Source organism: Canis lupus (genome assembly GCF_048164855.1).
Source record: "Canis lupus baileyi chromosome 15 unlocalized genomic scaffold, mCanLup2.hap1 SUPER_15_unloc_2, whole genome shotgun sequence".
Classification (NCBI taxonomy): domain Eukaryota; kingdom Metazoa; phylum Chordata; class Mammalia; order Carnivora; family Canidae; genus Canis; species Canis lupus.
In genome coordinates this window covers 150,377-167,361 of record NW_027326421.1, presented here as the reverse complement: position 1 = coordinate 167,361, position 16,985 = coordinate 150,377, and the positions used below count along the sequence as shown (strand labels likewise).

General features: G+C 42.0%; 1 protein-coding gene across 1 annotated transcript in view; it reads left to right on the top strand.

Annotated features, from left to right (window-relative positions):
* CREB3L2 (cAMP responsive element binding protein 3 like 2) overlaps nucleotides 1-16,985 on the top strand; it is a 117,751-nt gene that overhangs the window by 59,596 nt on the left and 41,170 nt on the right. Inside the window, exon 2 of the mRNA XM_072819018.1 lies at nucleotides 7,821-8,037. Within this exon, the coding sequence (XP_072675119.1) occupies nucleotides 7,821-8,037 (217 nt within the window). The remainder of the gene's footprint in view (nucleotides 1-7,820; nucleotides 8,038-16,985) is intronic.

The following is a 16,985-nucleotide window of genomic DNA, read 5'->3' as shown; positions in this document are numbered from 1 at the left end:
AAATAGGCAGATTGAATTTTTCTTTGTGCCGGTTAACTCTGAATCTCTGAGCAATCCTTCCCCAGCAGGAGCCGCCCACGGGGTGTATCTCCCTTCATCTCATTAGCTGATTTGTTTGTATAAAATAGTGAATTTTTTCACCTCAATCATTGAGCAAGAACACCTGCGACAGACTGTCGAGACTGTATTGCATTTGGAAAAAATGCACCATTACTTGTTTTGATGATGAAAAATCATGTCTTTTAAAAGGAATTAGTATTGGTGTGTCTCCCTGGAAACAAATACCACATAAAACTTCATATTTGCCTAATAAATAAGTTACGGGTGACTCTTTTTTACAAAAAAAAAAACAAAATACATCCTACCAATGGATTTATAAGGCTTTCTTTACATACACACCCCCCAGTGCCTTTACAATCTGATTAACCTATTTCATATACCTTTTAATTTTTACAAAGAAAGGCATATCTGGATACTACAAACCAATGGTTGGATGTTTGGGTTCTTTAAGAAACAATTTCTGCTACTGCTTGTGAAATTTCAGTGCAGCATGTATTACTTTACCAAAAATGCCCCCCACTCCCCCCAAAAAAACTTTCCAGTTGCCTGTATAATAAGGGATTCTAAAGCTCAACCCCACATTTCTTTATTTAGAGAAGTATGTATTATACCTAAATATTGGTTCCAGCAAAAAATTGAGTTCCCTTGAAGTTTCACTGTATGAGTGTTTGATTTGTGAGCCATTTTTTTCCTAGCGATTTTGACAGAATAGTCTTTTTCTCTTCCACTAGGCGTCTGGCTGTGTCCTGTGTGGTGTATGCCCAGGGCACATTGGCAGGGCAAGAGCCACTGGGGTCTAAGGAATGCTCTCCTCCGAGGGGGCCCCTGGGAGAGTGGAGAGGGAAGGGCATCTCCTCCCTACCCCCCCTCATTCCTCCCCACCTTCCTCTTCCCTCCCTTCTCCACCTTTCTCCACCCTTCTTTTCTCCTCCCTCCCCCCTCTCTCCCTCCTGTGGGATACTGGCCAACTGTGTGTTTTGCAGGAGGGAAACCTTGGTTTCTAAAGTGAATTTGAGGTGTGCTCTCAAAATTATTTCTCTGTATTTCTTTCAGGCTTTGGGAGTTGTCAACTTGCCCCTACCATGTCCCCTCTGTCTGTCCGTGGCTCCAAGTCTTTGAAGCCTTCTGTGCTCTGGGCAAGGCTCCTAGCTGCAATTTTTCACTAAAAACCCTTCTTCCCCAGCCTGAGAGCTAGCCTTGAGCCAGATGCAGCAGCAAAGGCAGCCCCATTCCAGGCAGTAGGCCTGGAAAATGGAATCTTTGTTGGGCACATTTGCTGGAGCCGTGGCAGGCCTTGGGGATCCCTGCCTCTTGAGGGAGCTGCTGGGTACTGCTGTCCAGTGGGTACCTCCTGTGGCTCCTCAGGATAAAAGGGGGCAAACAAACCCAAGAAGCAGAAAGGGGGCATTTCCCTCCTTTTCCAAAGTTTTGAAAAGCTTTTGCATTTTGTCTTGCCTGCAACATTTCAGAAAATTATAGGGTATTAGAGCTGAATAGGTTGATTTCAATGACCTATAACTATTTGTGTTAGCATTATCTCTACTAGGGTGTTTTGTTTTGTTTTGTTTTTTTAAACTGGAGATCCATGGAATCCTCCTTTCCTGTCCTTGGACAGGCTTGAGGAAATGGAGAGCCACCAGGAATCTGCATTTGTGGGCATGTTTTTGTAGGAAGCTTTCATGAGATTCCCCATGGGGTCCAGAGCTCAAAATAGGAGAGATTTCAAAGTCTTGAAATCAAGACCAAAGTCCATTCACTCTTCCCACCCCCTAAACATACACACACAGAGTTTACTGACAAGGAAACTGAATCCAGAAGAGCTAGTGTGCCAGCCAGAGAAGCCCAGGGCTGGGACTGGTTACTCCTGTTAGCTGGAGCACAAAAGATGCCTGTCAGGCCCACCTCGGGAGGGCAAAGCTGCTTTGAACACGCTCTCTGAACATGTTGGTCCATAGGGGCACAGGACATCCATTTGGGGAACTCATCTGGCATCTCAGGACAGCGATCTCTTTGTAAAACGACCCTTATTCATCCTATAACTAAGGCCAGTACTACAGTACTGTTCTCAGAGTAGCCACTCACTATATTTTGTTGAAAGAGTGAAACTTTGATGTGCCTGAGTGGCTGAGTCAATTAAGCATCTTCCTTCAGCTCAGCTCATGATCCCAGAGTCCTGGGATCGAGCCCCACGTTGGGCTCCCTGCTCAGCAGGGGAGTCTGCTTCTCCCTTCCCCTCTGCCCTTCCCCCTGCTCATGATCTCTCTCTCTCTCTCTCTCTCTAATAAATAAAAATAAATCTTAAAAAAAAAAGAAAGATTGAAACTTAGTACAAGGAAAATAGCTCAGTAGCTTTATGTGACTAGTTATTTGAGCTCAAGAATTATGAATCCTTTGTTTTTCTCCTCCTCCCTTTTCCTCAGCCCCATGACCTCAGTTCTTGGGGCAATTGTTAGCAGCAGGAGCAGCCCAGACTATAAACCACTCTTTCCTTGCTCACTCCTTTGACAACTGGTAAATGACCTACAAACACAGTGCCAGTGCTTTAGAACCATGGTCAATTTTTAAAAAATAAATTTATGGAAGGTTAAGAATTTCTCTCAGTTTATCTGATTTGTACACATGGATATATGTTTTAAACATTTGATAGCACTTCTTTATAATTGTAGGGAGGCCCTGGCTTTAATTGAGATTTGTTTACTGTTTGGCTGGGAAATTGTAGAATGGTAATAAACTGAGACCAGACAGTTGTTAGTGCATATGATCTGTGGTCTGTATTGGGCTCAGGGCTGGCAAAAAAATGTTTATATCTTGGTTATGGAGTTTGTAAGGCACAAGGGCAAAGGATTTAAGTAACTTGGCAATGAGAGGTACATCAAGGACGAGTAAAAAGGTGTCAAATTAGGAGATACTTATTCCCAAGGGCTGAAGTTGGTCGGGGAAGTAAAACATCTCTTGCAAGCCATGTCTGTCTAGCTAACTGCACAAGAAATGGATTCTTTTTTTTTTTTATGTAGTTTTCTAATGGACAGGAAAATGAAAGGATATTCTAGAAATAACACTGTGAGAAGCTAGGTGCAAGTGCAAATGGTGACATTTTATTGTTTTCATTTTTATAGGTTTTTTTTCCCCCTAAAGAGCCTTTTAAAAAATTGATTGTGATGCCAATGAAGTGTTGGGTGTAGTGCATACATTATTTATCTCAATCCTCACAACAGGAAGCTGGTACCGGAGCAGCAAACTGGAATGTAGAGATTTGAGGTCTTCTTACACAGGCCCCTACAGCTAGGAGTCAGGATTCAAATTCAGAGCTGTCTGGCTCTAACGCCATATCACCCAATGTCATGAGGAAATGATTAGGATTGGAATGAGAGTTTCATGTGTTAGAATAAAGAGGCAAGACTTTGCAGGACAGCTGGGGCCAGGCTGGAGGATATTAAATGTTGGGTCTTAGATAAGGAGGAGATGAGACCTTGACATGAGTTCTTAAAGCAAGTTACCGAGGGTCTTCTTCACTGAGGTGGGTGAGGAACCCTCCTGTCACGAGGCAGGGGTTCAATCCTGTCAGGAGGTTTGTTCCCATTCGGAGATTCTATGATGGAAGCGTGAAACCTTTGGCAGAAGAACCATGTACTAAGGGCAGCCACATGTCTATATCATCGATACTGCTGGTGTCCCTTGGAAGTGATGCGAGGAGCCTCCCCGTCTGATGACTCCCTGGCACGTTTCTACACTGAATATGGAAGACTGTGTTTGTGGTAGACAAGTGGGCGGGCTGTTGGTGAAATCTATATAAATAATTTTGAAACTCCAGCCCCCACTATGTGTCAGTTTTGGAGATAGACTTAAATAAGGCAGCATTCTATAGTAGAAAGTGCATGGACTTTGGAATCTGTGACTCCAACCCTGGGCAATGTGCCTGCCTGCCCCAAACCCCCATTTTCTTACTGGCAAATGGGCATGTGTCTGCCTTTTAGGGGAGAGCATCTCCCTCACTTCCTGCAAGTCTAATATGTGAAGCGCTTCTCCACCAGATGACCTGGTCTTATCACCATCATCATCCATGATCATCAGCAGCTTCCTGGTGTTATACTTGATGGAACTTCACCATGCAGTTGGATCATGAAGCTCAAACACCTCTTTCCTAGGAGAAATACTGTGGGAAAGTTAAGTCAGTTTGAAATAAGAGGACCTTAGTTCCAGGCCTAGCTCGAGCAGTAGGTGACTGAGGTCTTCTGAGCGTTGATTGAGTGGAAAGCTATGAAAATACTTTACAAACCCAGAGACCTTGACTAGACTATTAGGCAGAATGATAAAGTGCTATGATGCCATGTCAACTAGAATTTCATAATCCTTAGATTCACATGCATAGTCCTTTGCTAGAGTGTTTGCAGGATCCGGGAAGGCTCTCTCTTTGAGGAGGTTCACTTTGTCCCTTCGTCTGGATTTTGGTCTCCAAGACCATATACCATCTCCCCTCACTGGCTGCCAGTAATGATGGACCAGTTCGGGCCACATCCCTGCACCAGCAATAGGATGTTGACTTGTATGCCGAGTGCCTGAACCCACAGCTGCCAAGGAGACTGAGCTAAAGCTGATCTGCTGGGCTGAGTCACAGCATCTGTTGGGACAAGTTGGGACAATATCTTTTCAATCACAAGTATCCCCCTGGGACCTATTCAGTGCTCACCACCTTGCCAAGTTCCTAGGTATGGGTGGAGGTCGGGTACAGATGGTCCCTTCTTCTGAGGAGGTTCATAATGCGTTCAGTAACAACTGCGAGTTCCCCAGGACCGCCTATCATTTAGGGCTACGTTGTTTGGCAACATGATAATTACTACAAAACCCAAAGTAGGGGGAGTTTAGAGATGATTAGCAGAGTTAGAGAAGGTTTATTATTGGTTATTTGGGGGGACATTCATGAAAACATTCATTAGTGCTGCTCAGGAGAAAGAAAATGGTGTCAGCGGACTAACCCAACCTGGCAGCTTCCTTGGGAAAGCAGGACAATCAAAGAGAGTCTTGCCTCAGGGTAGAACAGGATTCCAGAGGTTTAGCAGGGTCAGCACAGCTGGCCAGAGTTGATATTACAGCACAAGGGACAGAATCGTGGCTGGGAAATACAGGGACTGTGCGTTCAGCTCTTGAGTTTGCATTTTAATGATCTGTTACTTATTTCTCTTTTTGTTGTCTGAATGTTGGTCTTGAGAGGAACTCTGGTAGATACTTGCGGAATATCCACCCTCAGGCAACCAGTGAATTTGTCTTTGAGGACCTGCTTAGGGAGTCAACTCCTGACTTCAGGTTGTCTTACAGTCTGGAAACCTGTATCCTAATCTTAGCTTTGCAGGTGTTCTCCTTGCTATGCAGCATGTGGTCTGGGGGCCAGCAGTATTATCTGGGAGCTGGTTAGAAATGCAGATCCCCAGGCCCACCTGGCCTTGCGAGTCACCATCTGGGTCTTAAGGGGATTCATACAGACACCAGAGTGTGAGAACCACTGGTTTCTCTAAACAGCAAGCTCAGGAAAGGCACAGGCGTGTCTCTTTTCTTCTATATTATCTCATGTCCCCACTACCTATTTCAGGTTTAACACATGGTGCCTGCAATGTTTATGAGTTGGAAGACTTGGGCATATCTCAACCTCTAGGGACATTGTAAGCTTCTAGGGAACTAATTGTAACTGGGGGTGTAGAGTGGGGTGTGAGGGCGTGGGGGAAGTGACTGGGGATGGGGTTGATCTTCAGTGGTTGAAAAACTGAAATGAGCATTAGAAGTACAGGTGGTGGTGATGGTTTTCATACAGACGCTTTTGAACATCTCAGAACCCTTTGAAAGTGAGTCACAAGGTTTATATATACATTTTTTAATTTCCCATCATACTTAAGAATGTTAATTATAATATCACACATATAATAATAAAATCTTTAAATATCTCTCAGGAAGAAAAAGATAAATACAATGGAATACAAGCCAGAAGTTCAAATGAATGAAATTGAGCTGCCTTTTATTTATTTATAAACATAAAGAAATCTAAAAGAATGTTTTTGGAGACAATAAAGTTGCAGAAGGATGTGTGAGGGATGGTACTATTTATTTAAAGTTTACCAAGTTCATACCAAGTATGTAATGGAAATATGCATATATAATAAGAATGTAGACCTGAATGGGGATGTTAACCAAGTCCAGGGTATTGGTTAGCTTTGGGAAGGAGGAAGGGAAATGGGTGAGAGCTTTAATAATCCCTTCATGAATAAGTCAATCAAAGGACAAACATTATATGGTCTCATTCATTTGGGGAATATAAAAAATAGTGAAAGGGAATAAAGGGGAAAGGAGAAAAAAATAAGTGGGAAATACCAGAAAGGGAGACAGAACATGAAGGACTCCTAACTCTGGGAAATGAACTAGGGGTGGTGGAAGGGGAGGTGGGCGGGGAGTGGGGGTGACTGGGTGGCGGGCACTGAAAGGGCACTTGATGGGATGAGCACTGGGTGTTATTCTGTATGTTGACAAATTGAACACCAATAAAAAATAAATTTATTTAAAAAAATCCCTTCATGTTTTATTTCTTAAAAGGGAAAGAGTAAAGAAAAAAGGTTGCAACAGCAAACATGGAAAAATGAGATTTTTTCCCCAAAGGAATGAATACATACTTATTCATGGTACCATTTCTATAATTTCTCTGAATGTTTAAAACAAACAAACAAACAAACAAAAATGTTTAAAACATTTCATTATAAAATGACTAAAACAAAACTCTCCTGGTAATTGTGATGTAGACACACCTTTGTAATTCTTTGTAATTCTTGCCTTAGATGCTCCTAAGGACTTAGTTCTAAACATATTTGTGTGCAGAGAACTCTCTCTCCCCAAGCACCTCTCTTATTCTTGTAGATGGCTGATGCTTATCAGGCCATGCCCAATGCCTGTTGCTTCCCTCTATTTTATCCTGATGAGGTGCAGCCACTTCTCATGTTGGTGATGTTGGCGAAACCACAATCTCAACTCTACTTTGAGGACCTAACCTACAAGGGCTTCTTCCCTTTTGTCTACTTCTCTCCTTTATTAAAGAAGAAGTTCTGTCCTATGACTAGCATAATCTTAGAACTCTAACCTCCTGCCTCCCCATCCCCAAAGTGAATTCATGTTCAGAGTGTGATATTAACACTTCAGTGGTAGAACTTAGTATCCATGTGGATCTCAAGAATTTTCTTTGCTTACCCTAAGCATCACCATTTGTGATCAGTTCTTCTTATTGCCGTATCTGCTTTTGTAACTTTCTTTCTATACCAGAAATATCCCGAAATTTAAATCAGTAAGGATGACACCTATTAGTCTGTGACTCAGGAATGTTAAGAGGAAAGAAATGGCTCTAGCAGCTGGTGCCAAAATGGACTTTCAATTTTTTTTAAATTTTGTTTTTATTATTTTTAATGTAGTCTGTAATGGTAGATTTTTAAAAATTTGAGATAGAGTGAAAGAAAGAGCATAAGTCAGTGGGCAGAGGGAGATGGTGAAGCAGCTCCGTGAACTCACATGAAATAAGCGTGTCTGCCTAGCCAACCCACAGAGTAATAAGGAATAATAAATTGTAGTTATTTTAAGCCACTAAACTTTGGGGTAGTTTGCTACATAGCAATAGATAACTGGACATTGTATGTAAGTGACTCCATCTGAGGCATTAGATGATGTATTTGCCTCAGGATAATGTGTAAATTTCAGATTATGGTTTAAAGTTCTTCCTCCTTTGTTTCTTGTAGCACTTCTCAGAACTCCTGGATGAGTTTTCCCAGAACGTGTTGGGTCAGCTCCTGAATGACCCTTTCCTCTCAGAGAAGAGCGTGTCGATGGAGGTGGAGCCATCCCCAACATCCCCAGCACCTCTCATCCAGGCTGAACACAGCTACTCCCTGTGTGAGGAGCCTCGGGCCCAGTCACCATTTACCCATGTTACCACCAGTGACAGTGTCAATGACGGTAAGCCCAGAGCAGGGGCAGCAGCTGGGATTGTGACACCTTTGCTTCTGAACCTCTCGAGGGTGTGGAGTACGTTACACTATTGTCAGCACCCACTTAACCACATATCTACTCCATGTAAAGCCTAGAGTTTGGGCTGTGGGGAAATGGAAAGGGGCATCGGACACATTTTTTTCACCCCTGGCTGGGTGCTCTGGGAGCTTGTTATAACAGAATGGTAGTAATTGGTTTCTTTGCCCCTAAGGATTGGGCAGAGCATCCTTTTGCAAATCAGGTTGGCCCATCTGGTTGATAATTCCACTAAGTCTGTTGTTTTAAGAGGTCATGTCATTTTTTTCTGAGAAAGAATTTTTATGACCACTCTTCTCCACAGAAGCTTCTTAGGCATTCTCTTAACCCATATTCAGCATGTTCCCTTGACCACACATAGATGAGATCTTGGTGAGCATTCCTAGGTCCCCTAGCTTTCTTGGTGATTCTTGCCCATCATCCATGCCATCAGAATGGTATTTGTTGATGGTCTAGTTTTCTTGGCCTTAGAGTATTAAGCTGTATGACCACTTGTCTGTAAAGTGACTGTCTTCGATGTCTGAACTCCTTTATCATATATTATCAGTGCCTTAAAGTGTAGCCATTCATTCACTAGTGGTTCTCCAGTTCACAGGTGATACATTGAAGGATATATAAAGAAAAAAATGTGCACATTTGTCTCCTAGAACTTACCCATGTGGGGAACATTAGAAATGTATACAATGGAGAATAAAAATGTCGAACATGTACTAAGGGTGGTGGTTAAGGTTATGTGCTCTGTAGTCCGACCTCGGTTTAAGATTTATGTCGGTGACTAGTTAGGGGCAAACTACTTAATTCTGTCAAGCCTCAGGTTCCTCATGTGTTAAAATAGGATAAAAACAGCATTTACTTCATGTCCTGTTGTGAAGATTAAACAAGAGAATCTATGCCAGTGCCTAGCCCAGGACCTGACTCATAGTAAGGTGATTGTTCTTAGCTGCTGTTGCAATCATTATTATTCCAAACCAGGAACTATGAGAGGATGGCAGGACCTTAGGTGATCGGGAAGGTTTTGTGGAGGATTTCTCAACTTCCAGGCCCTATACCACAATGAAATACGATAGTGGGTTCCTACCCATCAAACTTACTATTGGATTATTTTGTTTTTTATTGTTTATTCTTCATATTTCTGTTGATTCAGTGAATTTGCTTTAGATGATAATCTTTAAGAGGGTAGGAATAAACTATAAATCTGATGGAGATGGTTGCTTAGGACTAAGGGAGGGAAATCTTTCTTTGGATGGTGGTTAGGATACTCATAAAGTTAGGACTCCAAGGAATTATATGGGATGAAGATATTAAAAGATTCAAGAAGAATGTTAGATATTCACTTTTGTTCATATTCACTCCCTGTTGCAAAATCTCAAATAGTCTTCTATTGTTCTGTAGAAGGAAGCCAACCTCACAGCATGGCTTTTGTGGCCCTTTGTGGGCTGATCCTACCTCCCTTTCCCATCGCTCCCTGTCTGCATGGCTCTGCCATTGACTTTTCCACCCCATGCCTTACAGTGCTTTCATTACTCTGAGTTTTTGTTACTTCCTCTCACACTCCTGTCAACTCTACTAGTCAAATTCCCACTCATCCCTCAAGATTCAACTCAGCGTCATCCAATGTCTGGTTCTCCCATCTGGAAGTTGTCACCCTATATGTTTTCATATAAAACATGTTTCTGCTTGTTTCTTTGTTTTGTTTTTGCCATTTTTGTGGAGACTCTTACACTTGTCCTTATAGTTCAGTCACTATTTATTTTGTTGTTCTCTTTTCTGTTCTCTACTTTGAGCTGGCTGTGAGCAAGTGTGATTATGTGTTCCCAACACCTAGTATTGTGTTCGGCACTTTGAAGGTATCTGTTAAACAGTTATTTCATTGAATTAATTGTGCAGCAAGTTGTTAAAGGAGAAGGTATGGAAGTGAAGCACTTTCCTAATCTCTCTGGTGCTGGCATCAGGGGAGACACCTGTTCTGCTCTTCCATGCGTTGCTAGCTCTCTAATGATGCAGATACACTAGGCTTTGTGCATTAGATCAGGTGGTATTTCTTGGCTTCTAGTAGCAGTCTTGTATAGAAGCAAACAGTACCAAGGAGAAGTAGATATTTTATAAAGGCTTTATGATTCACCCTTAAAATTCACTTCATAGCAATATCTTGAGTCACTACCTTGTACTTAACCTGCCAGGGACTATCCTAAGCATAGTCCTTGAGAGTGAAAGAGTGAACACAATGAACAAAGATTTCTGCCCTTGTGGAGGTTACATTCTAGGAGATGGGTGTAGAGTAGAAAATAAGAAAAGGAAAGAGGTAAAATACATGGTTTATTAGATGGTGATGAGTGATACACAGAAAAAAAAAATCAGAAAAATGGATAGGGAATTGCTGGAGAAGATGGGCAGGGGTCATAGCCTATTTAGTCTGCTTGAACAAAAATACCACAGACTAGGTAGCTTATAAACAACAGAAAATTTCTTTCTTATAGTTCTGGAGCCTGGAAGTCCAGCACGGTTGGGTGAGAGCCCTCTCTGGTCTCAGACCTCTGTTGTACCCTTACATGGTGGAAGGGGTGAGGGAGCTCACTGGGGTCTCTTTAATAATGGCACTGTTTCCATTCATGCAGGCTCCACCCTCATTACTTCAGACCCTCTCATAGGGTCTCCTCCTGATATCATCATATAGGACATCAGAATTTGGGGGGAGCATAAACATTCACATCCTAATAGGAGAGGAGGAATTGAAATCTTTTTTAAAAAATATTTTATTTATTCATGAGAACACACAGAGAGAGAGAGAGAGGCAGAGACACAGGCAGAGGGAGAAGCAGACTCTATGCAGGGAGCCCCATGAGGGACTTGATCCCAGGTCTCCACGATCAGGCCCTGGGCTGTAGGTGGCGCTAAACCGCTGAGCCACCTGGGCTGTCCAAGGAATTGAAATCTTAAATAGAATAGACAGAACATGAAAGACTCCTAACTCTGGAAACGAACTAGGGGTGGTAGAAGGGGAGGTGGGCGGGGGGTAGGGATGACTGGGTGACGGGCACTGAGAGGGGCACTTGACGGGATGAGCACTGGGTGTTATTCTATATGTTGGCAAATTGAACACCAATAAAAAATAAATTTATAAAAAAATAGGATAGACAGAAAAGGCCCTTCTTTGAAGGTAACATCTGAACAAAGGTCAGCAGGAGATGAGGGAAAGAGCTAGATGTCTCAGAAAGAGGCTTCTAGGCAGAGGAAACAGCAAGAGCCCAGGGCACAGGCTGTGTGGCTGGAGTGCTAGTCTCCATTGAGACCATTAGCATCTGTGCAGTCATCAGCCATTCTGCAGCCTTGCTGTTCTAGAATATGCAGGTAGAGAAGGCCTAAATAGTCTAGGCAGTTTGACTTTCCTCTTCAATTCCATGTGTGTTTGTTGGACACCTGCTGTGTGTCATACTTAAAGGACATGGTAGTGAAACTTGGATCCCACCTCTAAGTAACTCAGAGTCTGGTGAAAATGCCACATACTCCAATACTTTCCCAGATGGAATATAAACAATGTCTCAAGGGGAGTTAAACTGTAGAAGTTCAGAGCAGAGGGAGCATGCCCAAGGAAGATCATAGGAAATGTTGCATGAATGAGGCAGAACTTGGTTGGTGGGGGGAGAGGGGAGGTTCAGTGGGGCGCGGGGAATCTTGAAATCTTAAAGCCTTGAGTAGAGCTGGGACAGTGGCATTGGCTGTGTGGAAGCTGATGTTCCGAGGGTGAGGTCATGGATTTCTCTAAAACAAGATCTCTAGTGGAATAATTCCAAATAAGCAGGTTTCCAAAAGTTCAAGGTCTCTTTCTCTTCCATGATGAAACGATTTCTTTGTATTTTAATTGTAATCGATAGAAATGCAGCATAGGGGAACTCCTGAGTGCCACCTCTGCCAGTAGTTGAGTATTGGAGAAAAAAGAACCCATGAATCTTACAGGAAGCCTTTCTTAGCATTAGGCCAAAGCACACACCTTTCAGTTCCCTCACCTCGGGCCTTGTTCTATTTATAGATCCTGTGCTGCAATAGGGGATGTGCTAATGATATGCTGGGGACAGGTAGTGTGGATCAAATATATTTTGCAAAGGGTTTCTGATCCACAGTCTATATTCAAATACTGGTATTTTTCTGAATTAAAGCCACTTTCCTATGCCAGAAAAAACACTTGTACAATAAATAGGGAATCATGAACAAGGAGAGTAACCACTGGGACTTTGAAATCAAAGTTAAGACAGTGGACATGAGTAGATGGGGAACTTTTAGTATTTTCCTGAGTTTTGTGTGAATGGGCGCAGAATTATTTTATTCATTTGAACCCCGATTTTGCATCTGCCTTGAGGGAGGATCAATTCCAAGGATCCCTCTTATACCATGTGCTCTGTCAAGCAGGTCCCCTCCCTGTTTGAGAAGGGGACCTGCTCTTTGGGCAATGCATACGTATTTAATAATTGCTGTTCACGTTAAATTTTATATTCTTTTTCTCTTGCATTGGGAAAAGAGCTTAAGCAGAACTAGGAGTCCCAGTTTCTAGTGATGGATAGTGAGTTAATTATTTCATTATACCTGGAAAAGCCAGTAATTCAGATCTCTTTGTCCAATTTTTAAAATTTTTTAAAAATTTTTATTTATTTATGATAGTCACAGAGAGAGAGAGAGAGAAAAAGAGAGAGAGAGAGAGAGAGGCAGAGACATAGGCAGAGGGAGAAGCAGGCTCCATGCACCGGGAGCCCGAGTGGGATTCGATCCCGGGTCTCCAGGATCGCGCCCTGGGCCAAAGGCAGGCGCTAAACTGCTGCGCCACCCAGGGATCCCTCCTTGTCCAATTTTACTCAGATTAAGTGGAGTTCTTCTGTAGTTGCTCCTAAGCCTAAAAGAAAGTGATAAATAGTTTGAATAGACCCTGTCCTAGTTTATTAGGATTTTTCTCTTTCTTTTTGTCCCTGTTTCTTCCCTTTTAAAAACCTCTCCTCTTCCATCTTCCAATTCTTCCTTAATCTTCTCCTTCCTTGTTCTCTCCCTCCTCTTTTCTCCCCTTCCCCCCTCCTTGAACCCCACGCCAGATATATAGGGTATATGTAGGTGCTCTTATCCTATTAACTTATCATGGAGCCAGGTGGGTTGTAGACCCCTAAAATTGTATATAACATTTTGGGCTATCTACATTTGTCGATTTTTCTGCTGAGAACATTTACACCTTTTTTTAGATCCTCAGAAGAGCCTGCACACCCTCTCCCCTCCAAAAAAAGAGGTTGAGAAAATCTGATCTAAGATTACATAGGAGTCATCTATCTTCAGGGCTGAATTTGACTATAGACTTCTGTGAAACACTAGAGCTACAGAATTTCATGTGGGCTCAGCATCCACAAGAGCCAGCCCTTAGAATGTGGGTTTGGCCTTCCAAACCACCAGAAAGACATCCTGCATCCAGTTCATTGATTTCTCCCCATGATTAAGGCAGTTAACCATACGCCAAGCAGGGTTTTCTGTCTACAAAAACAGAGAGGAAGAGAGAGAAAGAGAAGGTTATAAAGAGATAAGCAGAAACATTCAAGTAAAATGTCTGTGGATATTTTTATACTCTGATTTAGGGGGGAAAAAAGCTTATATTTGGATGTCCAAGTCTTGTGCCTTACCACATGGTAGGTATCTTCATGAATTACTCTATTTTAGTCATGTTCCTTTGTAATTAAATTGGGACACTAGGTATTCATTTGCTTTGTTCTTCAATTTCAGTCTTCTTCCTAAAGAAGAAACTTCGTACTGGAGTTAAGTCTGTTCAGAGAGAACTAGACATGGCCACTATCCTTGCAGATGACTTAGGAACAAAATTAGAACATATATAAAATACCAACAGACCCAGCATAAAATATACAAGTACTGAAGTGATCTGATATAATATTTCTATGATGCACAAGCCAAAGTAATTTTATTTTGGATGAAATAAGGGATTGTAACTATGGCTGTTTCAGGTTCTAGAGAAGGTGGGACCAGGGACGTAAATAATAATCATCTTCCTTCTGATTAAGCCAGTTGGGCTTTTAGTAGTAACAAGGGTGAGGGATGGCTGGGTAGTCTTGCTTGGTATGGAGACCCTAAATTTATGGAGCTATTGTCACAGGTTGGACTGAAAACTATAGACTGTGAGCTAAAGATGAGCAATGCTGCTGGTAAATGAGAAGCCTGGCAGGAGCCAAGACTCACGGCTTTTGGGGAAACAGATTTTTAGGAAAATACGATGGTGTTTTGGGGAAGACTAGAAGAAAATAATGTTGCATGGCTGATGATGCCAGGGCATGGAAGGTGTGTCTGGACATAGATCAGTAATACAGGGAGGAAAGGGAGGGTGTGTAGCATGCATGGCAAAGAAATAATGGGTTTTGAAATAATTAGATGAAACCCGTAGCACGAATAGCCCATGATCCAGTATGTGGAGTAAAAGGTAGAGATGAGTCATAGGTGACTTGAGTTTGCAGTGTGACATGTTGAAGACATCGTGATGTTGAGATGTTCCAAGGAGGTGAGACTGGACAGAAAGTCACAGAGAGACAATAAACAGCTGAATCTTCATCACATTTCATTTGAGCTGGTGACAAGAACATCAGTTGGTCAGAGCCATTATAGAGGGGGGGTGGAAAAGGTAGGAAAGGTAGATAGTTCCTAAGTCATCTGCAAGGATAGAACCCATCCTCTGACGTGGGTGGGCTGGAGCCACAGAGGTGGGTTGGACAAGCAGAGGAGCATTTGTCCTCTCTGAGTCAGATGCCTGGGTTTATGATAGATGCTCTTTTGCTACTCACCTCCTTTCTTGGTATCACCTTTACTTTCTTTTTATAATAGGCAAAAAGAATAATGATGCTTCCCCTTTAAAAAAAATCTTTAAAAAAAAAAAAAAAGAATGAATGACTTCTTTGTCTGCCCAACCATTACAATGTTAGAATAGCAGAAGAAAACAATGTGCACATCTATCTGGCAATTGAAGTTACTTTGGATATTCATGCATGAGAGACATAACTTTGCTTAAGGAAAAGAAGTATACAGGAGAGATTTTTTTGTGTGTATTAAATAAATCTTTCGAAGTCAACCATTTGTTCTATAGGTATTTAATTCATACTCTAAACATGTTATCCTATAGGAGGACCTGAGAGGCTGAGTGCAGAACACTTGCTAATCTCTAGAGTCAGATTGTTCAGATTTGACCCTGGACCCTGCCACTTACTAATAGGGTGAGTTTAGGCAAGTTGCTCACTTACCTGATCTTTAAAATGAAAATAATGATATAGTACCTACCTCATACTGCTGTGGTAGGGATTACATGAATTAATGTGTATTAAATATTCACAACAGGGCAAGTCAATTAGTAAGCACTAAATAAATATTATTGTCTTTAAGCAGATTACTGCAGAATTAAATTTATAACGCACCAGCTGGCCACAGTAGGAATGACCAGAGTAAGGGAAAGAGGTTCTCCATACAGGCACTGAAAGGACACGGAGTCAGGGAGGCATCTGAGAGAAATTGTGCTGATCACAGAGGTCCATCTGATCTACAAAAACATTGAGAACAGTAGTGAACGTGCCTGGCATGTAGCGAACACTCAAAACATTTTAGCTATTATTCATTGATCTTAATCTGTGGATCTTCGGGAGCATTGGATTCTATATAAACCAAGCTGAGAAGACAGCAAGAACCAATATTGCACCTTTTGTAGGGGCTAATTATGGTCTTAAAACACATGAACTGAATAAAATCACTTTTGGCTAGAGACCTATTTAATTATTGGTCTGTTGAAAAACGGTATACTGAAGTGGCAAAGAGAACCAGCTGTGAATCCCAGATCTGCCCCACACCAGCTGGGTAACTTGGGATGAGTTATTTAGTCTCAGATTCCTTGTCTAGAAAATGTGGGTAGCAGTAGTGCCTGCCTGCCTTACAGAGCTGCTCTTAAGATTCGGTTAATACATGTAAACCTCTTAGAACAATACTTGGCGCATAGTAAACACTCACAGTGGAGCATTTGCTATTTTTACTGTTTTCCACACTTCATCATGTCACTCATGACCGAAGGTTACTTCAGGGTGAAGGCTCTCGGGGAGGGGACCATGGACAGACTGGCCTCTAACTTCCATTCCAACATGTGGTGGGCTCTAGTTTAATAGGATTTTGACACATTCAGCTGAGTTCTTGCCCTTCTCCCAGGCTCCAGAACCCAGCTTTAGTAGCATTTCTTCCTTTAAGAGCTGTTTGCAGCAAAACTCACTCCCGATTTGCCAACTCCTTTGAAAAATTTCAAAGAGCAAACATAGTTATCAAATGCTGAGGTATTTAGATGAGGCATACTTTACAAAAATTTCCTTTTCACGTTAGTCCTGTTGTATAAATAGCAAATGGATATATATGGGTGTATGTATCATATAAGTGGTATTTGCCCCCATGTGATTTCTCTTTTTAAGAATACATACTCACACACACTATATACATATGTGCACATACATATATAAGTATGTGTGTAACATATTTGCAAAGATCCTGGCTCCTGCTAATTTAGAGTTTAATCTCCTCCCCTCCTTCCCAAGGAATCAGGATCTATTCGATGAAGTTATTTATGCATTGCATATGGAAGTGATTGAGGATGTGCACTGTGGTGTTGCTTCCACGTTGGCTTCAATTTTGTCTTTCCTGGCCTTCCCGTGCACCCTGCGGTGTGAGTCATCTTATTTAGAGTCTAGCCCCATTTCTCACAGCAGCTCCATTTTGTCCTTGGAGGGGAAGGACTTGCTCACCACTAGGAGACACTGGCTTGTTTTTATTTCCTTGCTGATAACTAAAAGGGGATGCTGAGGAAATGTGCCAGTTGAGTTTGACCT